This window comes from Bos indicus, chromosome 3 (genome assembly GCF_029378745.1).
Source record: "Bos indicus isolate NIAB-ARS_2022 breed Sahiwal x Tharparkar chromosome 3, NIAB-ARS_B.indTharparkar_mat_pri_1.0, whole genome shotgun sequence".
Lineage (NCBI taxonomy): Eukaryota > Metazoa > Chordata > Mammalia > Artiodactyla > Bovidae > Bos > Bos indicus.
This window is the reverse complement of record NC_091762.1, coordinates 102,835,377-102,853,102: the sequence shown is the minus strand read 5'-3', so window position 1 is coordinate 102,853,102 and position 17,726 is coordinate 102,835,377. Positions and strand designations below refer to the sequence as shown.

Sequence of the window (17,726 nt, the reverse complement as noted above, 5' to 3'; positions counted from 1 at the left end):
AATAATAATAATAGAAATAACTTGCACAGTAAATGTAATACAGTTGAATCATCCTGAAACCATCCCCCTCAACCCTGGTTCATGGGATAATCATCTTCCATGAAATTGGTCGCTGGTGCCAAAAAGGTTGGGGACTACTAAATTCTAGAGTATACCTCCAAAGGACCAAGTAGTAAACATTTTCAGCTTTGTGGGCCGTATGGTTGTCCCAGCTACTCAGCTGTGCTCTTGTAGCCTGAAAGCAGGCATGGACAGTAGGAAGATGAATGGGCGTGCTGTGTTCCAATAAAAGTTTATTTACAAAAATAGATGCTAGACTAGAGTTGACTGCAGGTTGTATGTGGTTTGCTAGTCTCTGATCTATAGGTTTAGTGCTCAAACTACGGTCCACAGACCAGCAGCCTTGGCATTGCCAGGGAGCTTGTTAGAAATGCAAAATCTCAGGCTCGCACCCCAGACCTCAGGTGCTTTGTGTGCACCCTGAAGTTTGAGAAGCACCCTGTCAGACACTGCAGTCTTAAGATGATGATAGGAATTTGGTGAGCCATTGGCCAAAATCTTAGTGAATGGGGTCAGGCTGGTATTTGATGTAGGGTGAGAGGGGTGTGGCCAGCTGGCGTTGGCTTCAGACAGAAGGGCTCAGGGAAGGAAAGCTGCCGCTGTGCGGGCCAGGGATGGGAGCTGCCACCCAGCCCAGTCTCTTCTTGCACCACCTTCTCCGTTGCCTCTCCTGGAGCTAGGTCTCTACTTGCTCACTTTCTTCAGGTGGGAGGAGTTTACTCTTATGACTGCAGTTTTGGCCACGTACCCAACGTGGAATTGATGAAGTTTATCGCCATGGCAACATTCGGCTCCTACCTGTCCACTTGTCCTGAGCCCGAACCAGGCAACCTGGGTCTGACTGTCTACCACCGGGCATTTCTCCTCTACTCCTTCCTGCGCAGCGGGGAAGCCCTGAACCCTGAATATTACTGCGGTGAGGGGCAGACTGGGGCAGGTGTGGGGACCGGGGGATCCTAGTGTGGACCCAGAGATGATACAGGGATCTGTCTAGGGCTCGAGTCCCCGGGCAGTGTAACTGGGCTGATGACTTCACCCTGTTCTCCTCCATCAGCTGACAGGTAACACTGTCCCCTGCCCCTCCCCTCGGCCCCTAGGCTCTCAGCACCGCCTGTTTAATGAGCACCTGGTCTCCGCAAGCAGCAACCCTGCCTTGGCCCTGCGCCGGAAAAAGCACACTGAGAAGGAGGTTCCCGCTGACTTGGTCAGCACCGTGTCTGTGCGGCTTCGAGAGGGCTACAGCGTCCGAGAGGTCACACTGGCCAAAGGTAAGGTCTAGGCCCTGCTGTATCCCACACATCTAAACAGAGCAGGAGACCCCCGTGTACCATGCATGGCAGACTCTGCCTGTCAGTTGAGCTGGGCTTCTCTTTGCATTTAGCTTCCCAGTTTCATCTCCTGTTCCAGGTGAGTCAGCTGAGAGTGGTGTAGTGTCCTGGACTTAGCTTGTTTTCAGATTTTGCCTGCGAACTTCAGTTTGTGTCTGTTGGCGGGCTCTTGGCCTGCACTCTGTGGAACCAGGCTTGGAACCTTTGGCCAGGCTAGAGTTGCATGCTGTAGGTGGAGGTTGCGGACAGGACCCAGTCCCAGGCCCTCCTCCCCTCCTGCTTCCCCTGAAGGCGGGTCCCAGCTGGAGGTGAAGCTGGTGCTGCTGTGGAAACACAACATGCGCATTGAGTACGTGGCTACTGCACCCTGGCCCCTGGAGCCTGAGGGCCCTCGAGGCACCCGGGTGGAAGTGACAATGGAAGGCGGTTATGACATCCTGCATGACGTGTCCTGCGCGCTGAGACAACCCATTCGCTCACTGTATCGGACCCACGTTATCCGGCGGTTCTGGAACACGCTGCAGAGGTAAGCAGGGTCGCCGCTCAGTGACGGAGGCCCCACTCGCTGTGTGGAGGGGCGGAGGTGTGAAAGTGGGGCTGGAGAGAGTCACCCTGAGCACTCGGGCTTGTGTCCAGACTCCCACGTGCCCCGGGGCTCCCCTCCCCTGACTCCCCAGAGGCCGGGGAGGCTCAGGGTGGCCCTTGCTGTGCAGCATTAACCAGACGGATCAGATGCTCGCCCACCTGCAGTCCTTCTCCTCCGTCCCGGAACACTTCACGCTGCCCGACAGCACCAAGAGCGGAGTGCCTCTCTTCTACATCCCACCCGGCTCCACCACCCCGGTGAGGGGGCCCTGACGCGCGTTCTCCCTATCCTGTGCTCTCCCTCTGGAGCCCAGAACCACGTTCATTTTCCTCACCTCTCAAATCTGAGGCCCCCAAACCAGGACCCTGAACTTTAGCCGTCAGAGCCCCCTCCTCCCCACCCCCACCCCCTGCCCCAGGGGAGGAAAGAGTCTCTAGAGAAAGCTGACCCTCCACGGATCACTGGAGTCCAGGGTCAAGAGTAGCAGAATGTCTCCGAAGTGGTCTCCCAGCCAGCTACAAGCCCTTTCGCCATCTCCACACGCGCCCTCCAGCCTGCCCCGCACTTCCCGCCAACCGCGACTGCTGTGCTTCTCAAGGACTGTGGCTCCGTTTGTCTTTTGCCTTCTCCACACTTGGCCCCAGCTGTCAGCCTAGCACTGAGGGGCTGGGGGCTTATTCTACCCTCATGAGGGTATGAATCATACCCTCTTCCTGAGGTCCTGCCATCACTCAGAGGCTTTCCCCCAAAGTCAGTGATGGAAGTTCCATCCTGAGTCTGGATTCAGCTTTAAGAGGCCACGCTGCCTGTCCCTGGGCCCATTTGTCTTAATCTAGCCAGTGGTCCCCAACCTTTCTGGCACCAGGGACTGGTTTTGTGGGACAATTTTTCCACAGACTGGGGTTTGAGGGAGTCGTTTTGGAATGATTCAAGTGCACTATATTTATTGCGCATTTTATTTCTTACTATTATTTCAACATTTCCAGCTCAGACCCTTAGGCATGAGATTCTAGAGGCTGGGGGCCCCTGACCTAGCCTTCCTATTGGAGGCAGTTTCTGCCTCTGTCCCAGGCGGGGCTTAGCCCTACACCACTGCCGCCTCTGACCCCCCCGCCACCCCAGGCTCTGATGCCCTGCAGAGGTCATTCATGACCTCTTCGTGCCCCAGGTGCTGTCGCTTCAGCACAGTGGCTCCGACTCCTCCCATGCCCAGTTTGCTGCCTACTGGAAGCCGGTGCTGTCCATGGACGCGAACTCGTGGCAGCGCTGGCTGCACATGCATCGCCTGGTGCTCGTCCTGGAGCACGACACGTGGGTATCCCTGGTCGGGCCACAGCTGGGGTGGAGGAGCAGGGCGCGGGAGGGACGCGGAGTGACGGGGAAGGGAGGCAGTGGATGAGCCCGTACCGACTTGGGGAAGGAAAGCTCCAGCTGTCCTAGCCCTCCTGCTCTTGAGCCTCCAGACCCTCAGACAGGGCCTGGAAGAGAGAAGTAGCAGCCTGTCCCCCTCCCCCAGCCTGGGGCCGGGCCGGCTGACCTCACCGCACACCCTCTCCCCAGGCCCATCCCCAAGCACCTGCACACTCCGGGCAGCAACGGCCGCTACAGCACCGTCCAGTGCAGGATCTCGCACTCCTCGCTGACCTCCCTGCTCCGTGACTGGAGCAGCTTCGTGCTAGTTGAGGGCTATTCCTATGTGAAACTGCTCTCCAGGTGGGCGCGGTGATGTCCCCTCCTCCCCCCATCCCGTGTCTCTTCCTCTCACCCCAGACCCTCTCCCTCCTTCCTCCTAAACCCATCTTCTCCCAGCCGAGGGCTGCTCACGGACCCTCCATTTCTCCCCAGTGCCCCAGACCAGCCCCCCTCCTCCTTCTACATGGTCCGCATCATCTCCAAGGCCCCGTGCATGGTGCTCCGCCTGGGTTTCCTCATCGGCACACCAGCACAGGCTCGGCACAAGGTGAGCGGGGCCCCAGCTCACTCTCCGACCCACAAGCCCTGGAGTGTCAACAGGCTCCTTCTCCCCAGCACTCCCAGGGCCAGTCGAAGGAGGAGCCCCCCAGACCAATAAACCGTGGGGCACCAGGCTCTCCCGCCTCGTCTGTGGACCCCTTCTGCATGTCCATAGCAGATGGGAGCAGGAGGTTGTGATCACAGTTTCCCCTCAGATTGTGTCGGACTTGCGGGAAGAAATCCTGCGCCTGCGTTTCCCCCACCGGGTTCAAAGCAAGGAGCCAACACCCAAGGTGAAACGAAAAGGGCTGGGGGGCACCGGTGGAGGCAACTCTCCCTCCAAGTCCCCCCCAACGCTGGGGCCACAGCAGGCCCTGTCTGACCGGCCCTGCCTTGTGGTCCTGCATAAGCCACTGGACAAGCTGCTCATCAGGTTCGTAGAGAGGGTGAGGACAGGCCAGGAACATGAGCTGGGCATGAGTAGAGGTCAATTGGGAATTGCCCTTGTTGCCCAGGTATGAGAAGCTGCCCCTGGACTACCGGGCACCCTTCTTGCTGACCCTGGAGCCACCGGGGCCACTGCCCTTGGTGTCAGGCCGCTCAGCCTCTTCTAGCCTGGCATCACTGTCCCGCTACCTGTACCACCAGCGCTGGCTCTGGAGCGTCCCGTCAGGACTGGCCCCTGCACTGCCGCTCAGCGCCATCGCCCAGCTCCTTTCCATCCTCACTGAGTACGTCACTCAACCTACCGGGCCACGGGGGGCAGGGAGGGAGCAAGCATCAACGCTGGGCTTGGATGCTGGCAGAGAGCCTAAGCCAGACATGGTCCCTCTCTCTGCCCTCATCTCTGAGGCCCCAGCTCTGCAGAAGAGCCAGCACAGAGCTGGCACGCTGCTCCCCTGCCTACCATCTTTCCCCACAACTTGGTGACTTTGGCCCCTAGTTCTCATTGGACCTGCTGCCCCTAAAGGACCAGTGGTTTGAGGTTTGAACAGGGCCACCAGCAGACAAGTCTGCCTGGATGGCCACTGGAAAGTGGACGTCTTAAGTGGCATCGGAAGCCAGGGGTTGTATGCTGAATGTCTCTCCCCATCTCATCCCGTCCCACTGCTGCTTCTCTGGGGCCTCAGAGTTCGGCTCTCGGAAGGGTTCCATTTCGCCTGCAGTGGGGAAGGCATCATCACCATGGTCCTGGAGCTCCCGATTCAGGTACGTGCCATCCCTCATATCCCACCAAGGTCCATCGTCATCTCAGGGCTACTCACCTCTGAGCGGGTTCGGCGCTGATGGAAACACTGCCTCACTGGGACCCTGTGGCCTGAGGCCAATCCCAGGAGTGTGGCGAGGGGCCTAAAGTTCTGAAGGCCAGGGCTGGGGTGGGTCTAAACTCTCCCCTCCTGTCTCAGAACGAGCCCCCGGGGCAGGCTGCGGCCAAGGAGAGGCACACGTGCGTGGTCCAGTACATCCTCTTCCCGCCTCATTCAACCTCCACCAAGGACAGGTGAGGCCCGACCCCCAGAGCCACTTTGCTCCAGTTCCCCTTCCCCCTACTGCGCCCTGAAGGTCTGTCTCCCAACCTTGAGAGTCAGGGCAGGGGATACTGTCTTTAGACGCTTCATGGGGCAGATACAGTGACAGAAGGCCGTGTGTGAATTGTGGCTGTCCCGTGAGCCCTGGCCTTCCCACCCTCTGTAGACCAACTCCTGACCAGGTGGTAGTGGGTTGGACTCTCCTTTCTTCCAGGCTTAGAGTCCTTCCTCCTTTAGCTTCTCAACAGATGATGACAACGATGTGGAGGTGGAGGCCCTGGAGGGGGACTCGGAACTCAACCTGGTCACCGAGGTGTGGGTGGAGCCACAGCATGGACGGGTGGGACCCGGCCCTGAGAGCTGGAGGCACCTCCAGGACTTGACGTACTGTGAGATCCCTCGAGCTGTGAGTGGCCTCGGAGGACCCCACCGCTCCCTAGTCCCCTGGGAGTAGCACAGCCTGATGGCTTCCTGGTCCCTCTCAGTCTCTGTGTTCTGAATGTCTGTGTTGGTGGGGCTTCCTTGAGAGCTGGAAGCTGGGGTTCACCCCTGCCCTCTGCTACTCCTCCCCTAGCTCCACCCTCGGGACGCTGCCTGCATAGGCTCCATGCTGAGCTTCGAGTACCTGATACAGCTCTGCCAGAGCAAGGAGTGGAGTCCCCTGCCCCTGGAGCCAAGGGTCTCTGCCGGTCAGTGGGGAGGGGCCTCTGGGCAGGAGCAGGGGAGGAGTGGGGAGAAGCCAGCTGCAGACGGGAACTCCAGGCCTCCCTGCGCTCGTCTCCCCCACCCTCACTGCCCTCCCAGGATTGGACCAGGGAAGAGACGCCTGCGTCCACGAGATCCCTTTCCGTTTTGACCTCATGGGACTGTTGCCTCAGTGCCAGCAGCTCCAGATGTTCTTCCTCCTGCTTTCCAGAGGTGGGTGAACCTTGTGCCTAGAGAGCCGGCCAGCCAAGGGGTATTAGAGCACAGAAAGCAGATGAGTCTGCGAAGGAGCAGAGGGTGTCAGGGGCGGCGGCTGCAGGAGGGCCGGGCTGGCCAGGGCGGAGCCGGGGGCGCTGGGCAGCAGGAGGCCCTGGGTGCTGAGTGGAGTGTGTGTTGGGCAGAGCCAGAGGGCGTCCCTCCCGCCGAGGGGCCCTGTCCCGCCAATGACATGGTGCTGTGCCTGCTGCATGGCTGCCTGGGCCAGGAGCTGAGTGACCGGGAGCTCCCGCTGCCCGCCGCCGACCAGGCGGCCTTCCTGCGCGAGGTGCTTCGGCGGACCCGCCACAGTCCAGGTGAGCCCCCGCCTCTTTCCAGGCACCAGACTCTACAGAGCGGTTCCCGTCTGGGTTCTGGCCTCCCGTTTCCTGCATCTCAGAGCTCTGCTCTCCCATCCACCTCTACCTTCATTGTAGGTCCAGAGGGGCCACCAGTGGGGGACCCTAGGATCCTAAAGGATCAAGCAGGCAGCAGCGCCCAGGCCATCGGAGACCCCGGTCTTCCCAACCTGGTCAGCACTGGTGCATCGGGCCTTTCATCATGGTGACCTCCTGCTGTCCCCACATGTTCCTCCCCAGCTTTCTAAGTCTGGGCAGGCTCAGTGCCGCCCACCACTGACAGGGTGCCGTCGTTCCTCTTGGTCGCCAGTGTTGCAAGCTGTCCCTGAGCGTGGAGTCTCGGGCAGAGGAAGGAAGTGGGCACTGGGTGGTCCCTTCAGGCAGCTCTGATTTTGCTTCTCTTGTACAGAGTCCAGGCCCTCCTGAAACTCCCGGGCCCGTCAGCTCTGCCCAGCCCCCTCAGTGGCGCTGCTATGCAAGGCTTGTGACCCCCCAGCATGTTTTTCTGACTTTCCTCCCCGCGACCTTCTCAGGTACTGACTGTTGACCTCTCCCACGCATCCCCTCAGCTCCCTCACTGGCCCGCCAGGCGGCTCTGAGTTATGTCTCACTTTTCTTCTGCAGATGTCCTACATCTGGCTTCATATGGCCTAGAGGGACCCCCTCAAGAGGAGATGAGGCCTAAGTTTGAAGATTGGAACGGGGCCCCCAGCCCGAAAGATCTGGCAGGAACTGGGGTCACGGTGACAAAGTCCCAGGTCCCCACCCTCAGTGTCACCCCAGCCAGTGGTAAGTCTGCTGACTCTTAAGTCAGCTAAGCAGCAGCGGGAACGGGAACAGAGGGCTGGATGCCATGGGCTACCTCTTGCCCACAGACAGTGCCCAGAATCCAGGAGAGCTGAGCCCACCCTTCCGTCAGGACGTACCAGCTTACCCTGGGCGCCAGGCTTCACAGACAGAGGGTGCAGATGGGCCCCGGACCCGGTGTCCTGTCTACATCTATAGCTGTTCTTTGGAAGCATTGAGGGAGCAGATGATTGGCATGCAGCCCCCTCAGCCACCCCGAGATCTCGTCTTCCGGTGAGTGCCCTCTGTGTTGACCTGGGTCCTTTCCCCGCCCCCAGCCAACCATGGCCCCCAGCCATGGCTCAAGGGGAGAGACACACAAGTTGATGATCAGTGTCAGGAGCTCAGCTTCTTGGCCATGTCCTGCCTGCCCAGTGCTAGACTTCCTTCAGTGCATCAGCTGAAGTCTCTGGGCCGTCACTGCCTTTGGTAGGGACCTAGGGACAATCCACTGGAAGGTGGGGATGGTTGAGTGTGGGCTGTCACTGAGGGGAGCTGGCCAAGCCCTCTCTTTCCTTCCATTCCTAGGACTCAGTTCCTCGACCAGCCTTCCCTCTCCTCAGCCTGGATGGAGCCCAGGCACAAGGGGGCAGCCAGCCACTGTGCCTTGCTACAGGAGCACGCACAGCGATGCTACGTCCGCGGTGAGCGTGACGCCGCGGCAAGGAGGAGCCCACTTTGCAGATGACGGCCATGGGGACTGGAGAGGTCCTCGCAGAGCTTGACCTCGTGGCCCCTTCTGCTTCCCTCAGGGCTGTTCCGGAGCTTGCAGCAAGCACAGAGCGTGACCTCGCAGGACCTGCTGATAGCAGTGGATGCCTGTGAGGAGCTGCTGCAGGAAATAGACATCACCCCCTTTCTGCTCGCACTGTGTGGCCACACTCGGGGTTTGCCTCATGCACCCCCAAGCCCTGGTCCTCTCAGCCCAGGGCTCTTCAGCAGCAGCATGGAGGAGGGCCCCGAGCCTCGGGAACGAGCTGTCCTGGCTTCTGAGTCCAGGTTGGGATGGTTCTTGAATGATGTATAAGGGGGCACACAGACGAAGCCCCTATAGCCCGGGGCCTCTTGCCCTGGGGAAGCGACCAGGCATGCTTGGTCACTGGTTTCCCACCTCCTGCCCAGGCTTCTGTCTCCCATTCAACATGGGCAGCAGTCTCCCCATCTTACTCTCCTGGTTCTCCCAGCTTTCCTGTTTTGGTGTGGAGTGTTGAGCTAGGTTAGTGGTGGGGAGTTGCCAGTGGCCATCAGAGAAAGCAGAAGCTTGTCCGAGGACATCCAGATTGTAGTGATGATCCCCTAAACTGCTGAGTCTCAGACAGAAACTGTTGAGTGAGAGAGGCAGGCAGGCAGACAGCTGTGTGTCTGGTGTCTGCAGGGGTCAGCACTGGGGGAACGGAAGGAGCAGAGGGCTGAGTACACTGGTGGTGCTCAGTTCCCTCTCTGGAGGTCTGTATCCCCCACCTTTCATGCCCCCCAGATGAGTGCACTTTTCCCACCAAACCTTGCTTCTCCACCTGGGTCTCTCTTCCACGATGAATGACCTCTCCCTCCACCCGCTGAAAGCCAGGAATCAGCCTTACTCACTCCTCTGTTGCACAGAAATGTCCAGCCACCAAGCAATATGGCAGTTAGAGTGGAGACGGGTGGGTGGGTTCTCCCGGCCTCTCCTGCGAGCGTCCTGTGCTCAGCACCCTTCTGAGAGGCGGAGGCAGACCATCGTGTGCTGCTCCCACTTGGGAAGCAGGCTCCTCTAGGACGCAATGCTTCCTAACACTTCACTACCCCCCACCCTGCTCAGCATAGAGACCGAGGACCTAAGCGAGCCTGAGTTTCAGAGCACCCGTGTCCCTGGGCATCCAGACCCGGGCCTGGAGATCTCTCTGACAGATGTCTGCCAGCTCAGAGGAGAGGCCCATGATGCTCTTCACAGCCTCATCCAGGTGAGGGCAGAGAGACAGAGCCCTGGCTGGGCAGTGGTCCCTCATGGTTGGGGGTGTGTAAGCTCAGCCAAATAGCAGCTGACATCGTAGCCTTCTAACCCCAAACAGGAGAAGTTCCTGGAGATCAGCAGTCTCCACTTCCGCACCGTGCCCTCCAACCCCCACTACTTCTTTTATTGCCCTCCATCCAGCAGGCGTGAGGTGAGCGGCCATCTCCCTTACCTCCCTCCCTCCCTCCCTCCCCACAGCCTGTAGCCCCTGAAAGCCTGCTTGGCCCACCCAGATCCTCCTGATCCCTGATGCTTGGTCCCCTGAGGCCCCACCTCAGGTCAAGCTGTCCCTTTCTCTTGCCCAGGATGAGGGCCCCCGGGACACAATCGACAGAAAAGTCAGTGACTTGGAGTTTTCAGAGGCTGAGCTCATGGGAGAGGAAGGTACATAGGCCAGTGGGTATAGGGGTAAAGGCTGCTTCCAGCCAGCATCCAGGGCCTCCGCCGCCAGCCTCTCCTGTTGACCATGTGACATGTGTCTCCAGGAGATGCATCTGCCTGCTGCGTGGTCACCGAGAGTGACCCAGAGCTGGAAGTGGAGTACCGCGAGAGCCGTGAACCAGACCTGGGGCCTGCTGGGCTGGACTGTGCCTCGCTGTCAGATGCAGACACCGTGAACCCGGACGAAGACTCCTTCAGTATCCTGGGGGGCGACTCCCCCACGGGGCCTGAGAGCCTGGCGCATGACCTACCGCCGCTCTTCCTGCACCTCACGTGCTCCGTGCGGCTGCGTGGCCAGCACAGCTCAGTACCTGTGTGCAGCCTGCCCACCTGCCTGGGTGAGTCTAGAGGTCCCCAGGGGAGGGCCATAGGACCTGGTCCAGCCTGCCTGCCTGTCTGGGGGTGGGAGAGAGCCTCTGGGTATAACTCTTTAGCCCTAGACACTTGGAATCTGTGCTTGTCCCAGGGCTCCAGTGACCCCTAACCTCCCCCCTCTCCCAGGCCAGGTGCTTTCTAGCCTGGAGGGCCCCCCTATTGGAGGCCGAGTTGCTCTGCGGGACCTCAGTGTCACTCTGGACGTCTTTGTGCTGACCTTGCCCCTGGAAGTGGAGCTTCCCCCGACCTCAGATCCTCAGCACCACCGGTGTGGCAGCAAGTTTGGTGGGGGATCTGGGGCCTTGGGATCCTTAATGGGAACCATTAAGGAGTTTAGGGGTGCCTGGGGACCAAAGGTACCTTAAGGATTCCAAGAAAGGATTGCGGAGGAGGCCTTGGGAGGATGATAGGTGCTGACCTTTGATCTTTGCTCCTGTTCTGTTCAGGTCAACTTCTGAAAGCAGTGCGTCCTTCCCACGGTCCCCAGGGCAGCCATCCGATGATGGGCTGGGGCCCCCACTTCCACCTCCAGGAGAAGACAGGTATTTCCTATCTCCCTCTTAGACTTCCTTGCTCCCCATCGGTTTTTGTCCTCTGGAAACCAGTACGTAAACCTTTCTTCCAATTAGGCACCCAGGACTGTCTAATTTGGCCACACCCCACAGACTGGCTGTTGAGACGACCATGAGTGAGGTGAGGGCCTTCCCTCCCCCAGCCTAAGTAACCACCCCTCAGCACTGTAACTGACACCCTTTCCATCAGATGGTGACATAAGACACCCCCTTTATTCTGGGGTCCAGTGAGGCCTGTCCCAGTCTGTGAGGCAGAGTCTCTTCCAGTGTCTTCTGATAGAGGAGTACAGTGATGCCCCAGTCGGCGTGGGGGGTGCCCCTCACCACTCCCTGCATCGCTCTCTGACTGTAGATCCGCTGGCTGCTGGAGGATGAGATGGTGGGGGCGCTCCGAAGAGGGGGCATCCCCCAGAGCCCGGCCCTGCACCGCGCAGCCGCCCACATCCACAGCTCACCCGGACGCTCCACCTGCCTGCGCCAAACGCTGCCCCTGAGTTTTGTGTTTGGGCCAGAGCGTTCTCTCACACAGTTTAAGGAGGTATGCTGCCCTCGAGATGCTCCCTGGTCACCCTGGGGCCCGTCCTTCCCCAGGCTGCATGGATAGAACCAGAAGGCCCTCGGTTGGAGTCCACCTCCTCACCCTGTGGTCTGACTCTGACCCCATGCCTGGCAGCTCACCCTTGCCCCCGGGCCTGTTGAGTCTTGGGCGAGTCACTGAGCCTTTTCATAACAATGGGGATGCTAGCTTGTGCTTCACCGGCTACTTGTGAGGGGTCTGATGAGGAAGTGTGGGGCCCACCAGTAGGGAGAGCTGCTCCTGCCTAACCTCTGCCCTTGGCTCCTGCTCCCTAGGAGTTCCGCTGCCTCCACCTCCCTGGTCATGTTCTTCTTGAGGACCCTGACAGTGGCTTCTTCTTTGTGGCAGTGGGCCAACAGCCAGGTGGGTCCCACAGGGAGCTTGGGACTTCCCCGGCCTGGGCTTGGCGCAGCCAGGAGGACAGGGCTGAAGGCCTTGAAGGGGAGGTGAGTCTTGCCTGGGCTGACCTGCGAAAGGAGCGGGTGGTGGTGGAAGTATGGGGCTGTGCTCCAACCTGACCTCCTGACCCTCAGGCCCTGACAGCCAGCCCCCAAGCCCCTGGCTCCCCAGAGGATTCTCAGAGCCCCCTGCTCATCAGTCTGCCCAACCTGCCCCAGGGAGGTAAGAGGACTTGCACCTCCCTGGCCCTGCACCCATGTTCAGAAAGCGTCCTTGGCAGGATCGAGAGAGGCTCCAGGCTTTCCCTTCTCTTCCCAGGGAGCCAGCCTGGGCCCAGCCGGGGACTCAGTCTCATGTCCAGTCAGGGCAGTGTGGACTCGGACCACCTAGGTAAGTTGGAGCAGAGCAGGGAAGACCAAGCTGATGGGAAGTGGACTCAGGGCCGCATAGTGAAAGGTCTGGGCAGGTCTATCAGTAGGGACTAACCCAGGGGGGCCCACCAAGCTGATGCATTTGGGGCTCACATGAGCCTAAGGGTAAGGTCGAACTTGAGCATGTTTGACACAGGTTACGATGGTGGCAGCAGTGGCTCAGACAGTGAGGGTCCCAGTGAGACCCCAGGTGAGAAGCCCCCTTTCATGTTGCGGACCCCACCCGGGCCTCCACCTCCACAGCCTTCGCTCGTAGGCCTCCCTGGACCCTGCCTGCCTGACTTCTGGCTCATTGTCCGGGTGCTGCAGGACCGTGTGGAAGTGTACGCACATGCGAGGTAAGGAAAAGCTGGGCCTGCACCCTGACGCCGACGTTAGCCTCTCCCTGGTCCCACAACTCCCCTCTTCAGTGTTGTTAGAAGGCTAGACTTGGGACTTAGGTTTTGGGTAGGGATCTGACTTGTGCTCTGAGGTTGGGGGCTCCTGACCACTTCCCACAGGTTGTAACAAAGCGTATCACTCTGCTCTTCTAATGGAGTTGAAAAGCTGATGAGGATTTTGGCTCCTAGCCAAGCATTATGAGAATCTATAGTTCACAGCAGCTCAGGAGCTATAGGCATATAAAAATAAGGGATAATAGGTAGTATTTAACAAGTACTTGCTATGTGGCAGGCACTGTGCTGCTTGTTATATGGATCACTCATTTGATCTGTAACATACCTGCGAAGTATTATTATCCTTATGGTCAGAATGAAGAAACTCCAGCACACATAGGCTATATTATGCTTGCTCAAGATCCCAGTTAGTAAGCAGCAGCGTCATACTTAGACATTTCTAATCATGGGGGTGGGCATGTTAAGAAAAGGGAGGCCCACCATTCTGACAAAGAAGATCGGAGGATAAAGAAGAGGTGAACTGCATGAGGGAAACCTCAGGTGGTACCTACGTGGAGGCTGTGAGGCCAGCCTGGAGCCCAGACTTCCAGAATTGCTGTTGAGAATTCCATCTTTCCTAGTTCCCTTCACGTTTACTTCCCCTTGTCCAGTCCTCCTTCCTTTCCCTCCTCTTGGTCCTTCCTCCCATGACCCCCTCCCGCCTCTCCCGCCCCACTGCAATTCTGTGTCTGATGTATCCTCCCCAGGAGCCTGATTCGGGAGGATGGGGGGCCAGGCACCGAGTGTCGCCACCTGCAGCAGCTCCTGGTGAGGCGAGTTGGGGAGATCTGCAGGGAGGTCAACCAGGTAAGGGGCAGGGCTCTCCAGGCATGGGATGCAGCCCAGATGAGGAAGGAGTTTCTAGGAACTTGACTTTCGGAGGCTGTTGATCCAACTTGGACATTTTCTTTGACCCTTAGTTACTGGGATGCTATTACTCCCCAGTGTCCTTACAACCTGAGGAGCTCTCCCAACCCACCCCCAGAGTGGGTTACTCTCTCATTCCCTTCCAGTGACTATGAGATGCTCCCTCTCATTGCACTCAGCTAGCATTAGGGATGAGATAATGAATTAAGACAGAGGGAAGCTTATGTCAAATGGGGAGAGATGGATATGAAACCACTAAAGCACACAAATTATTTCCGCTGCAATTGTGAAGGCTTCTGCAGAGGAAAAGCAGAGACTGTGAGAACACTTAACAGGGATCTGACCATCTGCAGTGTCAGGGAAAGCTGGGAAGAAGAGATTTTTAAGCTGAGATCTGAAGGGCAGTAAATAGATTCTGGCAAAGAGGAGGGACAGATGTCCTTCACTGGCTGCAGCGCCCAGAGCCCAGTGACTGTCAGACACCATCTCTGAGCTCCCAGTGATTACTGATGCTCTTTTTGACCTCCGACCCCCAGTGATAATGGGCATTCTCTCTAGCCTTTGATCACCCCCTCCACCACCAGCAGTGTATGCGGGAGTATTTCAGTTCCCTGAGAGCTGGTTCCTTCTTCTCTCAGCGGCTGCTTCTTCAGGACCTGCACGACAGTCATGTGTGCAACTCTCTTCTGGTGGCTGAGAGCGAAGAAGACCTGTGGCGTAGCGAGACCCCCTTCCACTCCCGTCAGCGGGTACCACTGCCCAGCGATGGTGAGTCCCACTCAGGAGCCTTCCTTTACCGAAGACTGCTGAGAAGCTGGGGGAGGACCAAGTCACTCACCATTACTTGGTCCTCGGTGCCAGGTAATACAGTGGAGAAGAGGACCGAAAAGGATCACCAGGTTTGGCTGCCACGGGGTCATCAGTGGCTAGTGAAAGTGCTTTCAGTGGAGACAGGAGTAGGAAACCAGAGAAAGTGGAAACATGAAAGGATATTAGGCTGGAGGAGCCGGGAGGCACTCCTCTTTCACGTCGCCTGGCAGTGAAGGGAGAAGCAAATAGATCCAGCAGAAACTAAAGGAAGGTGGGAGGCAAGGCAGGAATTTAAAATAAGGTAGAGACTTGAACATGTTTCTGTTCCATGGGAAAGAGCCAGCAGAGGGGGCACCGTTGAAGAATACAGGAGAGAAGGGACACGGAGCAGGCGCCGCTGTGGCCTGTCTTCCTAAGGGCATGCTCTACTGGCCCTGCCTTGTTTTCTGAAATGACCATCTCGCCCCTGCTGGGTGATGGCCGGGGCCAAGGAAAGGGCAGGGGATGGTGGACAAGTAGGCCAGCTCACAGACGAGAAGCCCGGAGGGGTGGAGCCTGAGTGCCCATAGGATTTTCCCTCTGATTGGCTGTCCCTCCAGACAGGCAGGCACAGAAACCTTTGGGGTTAGAAAACACACGATCATCTACTTGAGATGGGAATCAAAATCTCCACACTTCTGCTCCCTTCTCTTATTCCTCATGACCTCTCACCCCAGCTCACAGCAAAAAACCAGATTGTGCCATTCCTTTGCCGTTTTCCCTCAGTTCTAAAAGTCATGTCAGATCACTCCTTATCTTTAACATGCTTGGCAAGTCTGTAGACAAATGTTCCTAACAGCTACGGGAGAGCGCGTCTCTCAGCACGTCCTGGGATGTGTTCCATATCAAAGCAGAATCCCCGTAATTGATGGACTTCCCAGGGTTTAGAAGACATCTTCTGCAAATTGAGTATGAGCTGCAACCGCCAAGCACTCCTTCCCAGTGGCTCCCAGCAGCCCAGGATGTGAGACTAGTCGGAGCCCAGACCCAGCCCTTCCTCATTTTAGTCTTTCCATATGGTTTCGCTGAAACCCTTAGCAACCAGCATTCCAGTCCAGACTCTGCAGCCCCCTGGGTGTCCTGTACGCTGCTCACATCTTAGAGCAGCTTCTGTGGGAAACCAGATTGCCACCTTGACCTACTGGAAGGTTCCTCATCAACCTGGAAGGGGTCGGTCAAGGCCGTGGGCTGCAGCCACAGTCTTGCAAAGAGCCACCCAACCCTTCGGGTTTTCTGGGCTAGCTGTCCTCCAGAGCAAAGGGCGTAGTGTCACCCCTGCCGTAGGGGTATGTGAGCAGTCACACACGTTCTGTTTTAGTGGGGTGTGTATTATTATTGCACTGCCCAATGAGTACATGAGTAGGATATGTTCTATATTAGATTCCGACAGGCTCAGAGTGTCCTGGCAGCATCCCCAGGACTATGCTTTGCCTTTCCTGATACCTCTTCTTAGCTCCTTCTCCATGTCTTCCTGAGATAGTTCTGAAAACCTCTGTGCTATGACCTGTCTTCCTAAGAGCTTATCTTAATACCCAAAGTGACCGTCTTTCCCCCCACAGAGCGATCGGCCAGAGGAGTCGTGGGTTGAGGACAGGTAGGCCAGTTCACAGGTGAGAAGTCTGAGGGCAGAGGGCTGTGTCCTGTTTCTGATCCACCATCTCCCGTCCCCCAGATTATGCTGCCGATGAGAGCTGTGGGCCCCGAGGGTACCTGGCCGCCACGATGCAGTTTGTCCCTGGCCATTTCTCCTGTGATGTCGTATGGGGAACCGTGATTCGAGTCCACTCACGCCTCAAAATGGGACCCAGCATGGGCGTCTCTCGGGGTATGTGATTGGCATGAGAGGGCAGGTGGAGTGTAGCGGGGTCAGGGGTGGGGGTGGGGAATCTGGAGAAAAGAGTTTTCTAAACCCAGGTTCCCCCTACAGCCATCCAGGCCCTACGCTCTGTGCTTAATGCCTTCTCTGTGGTGAACCGGAAGAACATGTTTGTTTATCAGGAGCGAGCAACAAAAGCTGTGTACTACCTGCGGTATGTGGGTCCTGGGAAGCCGGGCTACAGCCTGGGGCAGTGGAGGAGCTGTGGTCCAAAGCCCTCCCGTGCCACTCTCTCCCAGGCTCCTGGAGACGTCCTGCAGTGAGCGGCCATGGGACAGTGATGCCCTGCCCCCGTCCCTTGCTCTGTCCCGAAGCCAGGAGCCCTTCTGTTCCGAGGAAGCCTCGGCATGTATCCCCCACTCCCCGATTGCCCCGTGCTCCTTCAGACTTTGCTCCCTGGAGCCAGGCCCTGACCACAGTGTCCCTGCAGGGTCCTCGTTCTCCCCTGGACATGGCGTCCAGCCGCAGTTCCGATGCTGCTCGTCCTGTGGGCCAAGTGGACAGACATATCCAGCTGCTGGTGCATGGCGTGGGGCAGGCAGGTGAGGGGAGTGGCCAGATGTGGTTCCACAGTTGTCTGGGACTTCTTACACTAGCTCCGGGCATCTCTCGAGCAGGAGCTGGGTGGGAAAGGACAGGCTCCTGGGATGTTGAAGGGTAGGACCTATAGCTGGCTAAAATGTAGCCAGACGTCTAAACTGACTGAATATGTGGATAGATGGTGGTCCCATTGGCCAGATACTGGGGCGGGTTTGGGATACACTGAACCCAAGGTATCCAGTAGGCAACTGGCTCATTTATTGATGGCTCAATAAATGTATACTAGCCTTGGGCTAAGAATGTTACTGATGAGATAGATGCTATTATTATTCCCACTGTATTGAGGGGGGCACCGAGGCTTTGAGAGGTAAGACTCGCCTGTCAAACGCTGAGTAGCTTGGCAGAACTAGAAATTAGTGCTGGCAGCTTCTGATGTATGGCAGCCTGTTTGAGTCTGGGGTTAAGGGATGAGATGGGGTGGCTGGATCTTCTGCCAGTGTCTCCACCTCCCCACCATGGCCGTGTCCAGGTCCTGAGATCACGGATGAGCTCGTACGGGTTCTGCGTCGGCGCCTGGATGAGGCCACACTAGACGTCATCACGGTCATGCTCGTGCGGAACTGCAAGCTGACGCCAGCTGACGTGGAGGTCAGCTCCCTCCCAGGCTCCCTGCGTGACTCCACCGCAGCCGCCGGGACAGTCGCAGCCAGAACCTCTTTCTTCAGCTCTGACTCCCCTTCCTTCCCTCTCTGCA

The 17,726-nt window shown here is 58.0% G+C and overlaps 1 protein-coding gene across 2 annotated transcripts in view; it reads left to right on the top strand.

Annotated features, from left to right (window-relative positions):
• SZT2 (SZT2 subunit of KICSTOR complex) overlaps positions 1 to 17,726 on the top strand; it is a 53,092-nt gene that overhangs the window by 20,900 nt on the left and 14,466 nt on the right. For both annotated transcript variants that reach the window (XM_019957662.2, XM_070786703.1), the window contains 40 exons: positions 766 to 976; positions 1,158 to 1,328; positions 1,680 to 1,914; positions 2,102 to 2,231; positions 3,143 to 3,285; positions 3,535 to 3,687; positions 3,820 to 3,934; positions 4,143 to 4,360; positions 4,443 to 4,658; positions 5,058 to 5,136; positions 5,334 to 5,428; positions 5,694 to 5,862; positions 6,031 to 6,145; positions 6,261 to 6,374; positions 6,563 to 6,733; positions 6,854 to 6,948; positions 7,185 to 7,308; positions 7,400 to 7,564; positions 7,651 to 7,855; positions 8,150 to 8,265; positions 8,374 to 8,620; positions 9,420 to 9,561; positions 9,670 to 9,762; positions 9,917 to 9,995; positions 10,097 to 10,390; positions 10,554 to 10,695; positions 10,874 to 10,969; positions 11,057 to 11,120; positions 11,352 to 11,537; positions 11,852 to 12,022; positions 12,110 to 12,197; positions 12,294 to 12,365; positions 12,543 to 12,744; positions 13,548 to 13,647; positions 14,346 to 14,475; positions 16,229 to 16,381; positions 16,484 to 16,586; positions 16,672 to 16,777; positions 16,863 to 16,974; positions 17,502 to 17,620. In XM_019957662.2, coding sequence (XP_019813221.2) covers positions 766 to 976; positions 1,158 to 1,328; positions 1,680 to 1,914; positions 2,102 to 2,231; positions 3,143 to 3,285; positions 3,535 to 3,687; positions 3,820 to 3,934; positions 4,143 to 4,360; positions 4,443 to 4,658; positions 5,058 to 5,136; positions 5,334 to 5,428; positions 5,694 to 5,862; positions 6,031 to 6,145; positions 6,261 to 6,374; positions 6,563 to 6,733; positions 6,854 to 6,948; positions 7,185 to 7,308; positions 7,400 to 7,564; positions 7,651 to 7,855; positions 8,150 to 8,265; positions 8,374 to 8,620; positions 9,420 to 9,561; positions 9,670 to 9,762; positions 9,917 to 9,995; positions 10,097 to 10,390; positions 10,554 to 10,695; positions 10,874 to 10,969; positions 11,057 to 11,120; positions 11,352 to 11,537; positions 11,852 to 12,022; positions 12,110 to 12,197; positions 12,294 to 12,365; positions 12,543 to 12,744; positions 13,548 to 13,647; positions 14,346 to 14,475; positions 16,229 to 16,381; positions 16,484 to 16,586; positions 16,672 to 16,777; positions 16,863 to 16,974; positions 17,502 to 17,620 — 5,739 coding nt within the window. The remainder of the gene's footprint in view (positions 1 to 765; positions 977 to 1,157; positions 1,329 to 1,679; positions 1,915 to 2,101; positions 2,232 to 3,142; positions 3,286 to 3,534; positions 3,688 to 3,819; positions 3,935 to 4,142; positions 4,361 to 4,442; positions 4,659 to 5,057; positions 5,137 to 5,333; positions 5,429 to 5,693; positions 5,863 to 6,030; positions 6,146 to 6,260; positions 6,375 to 6,562; positions 6,734 to 6,853; positions 6,949 to 7,184; positions 7,309 to 7,399; positions 7,565 to 7,650; positions 7,856 to 8,149; positions 8,266 to 8,373; positions 8,621 to 9,419; positions 9,562 to 9,669; positions 9,763 to 9,916; positions 9,996 to 10,096; positions 10,391 to 10,553; positions 10,696 to 10,873; positions 10,970 to 11,056; positions 11,121 to 11,351; positions 11,538 to 11,851; positions 12,023 to 12,109; positions 12,198 to 12,293; positions 12,366 to 12,542; positions 12,745 to 13,547; positions 13,648 to 14,345; positions 14,476 to 16,228; positions 16,382 to 16,483; positions 16,587 to 16,671; positions 16,778 to 16,862; positions 16,975 to 17,501; positions 17,621 to 17,726) is intronic.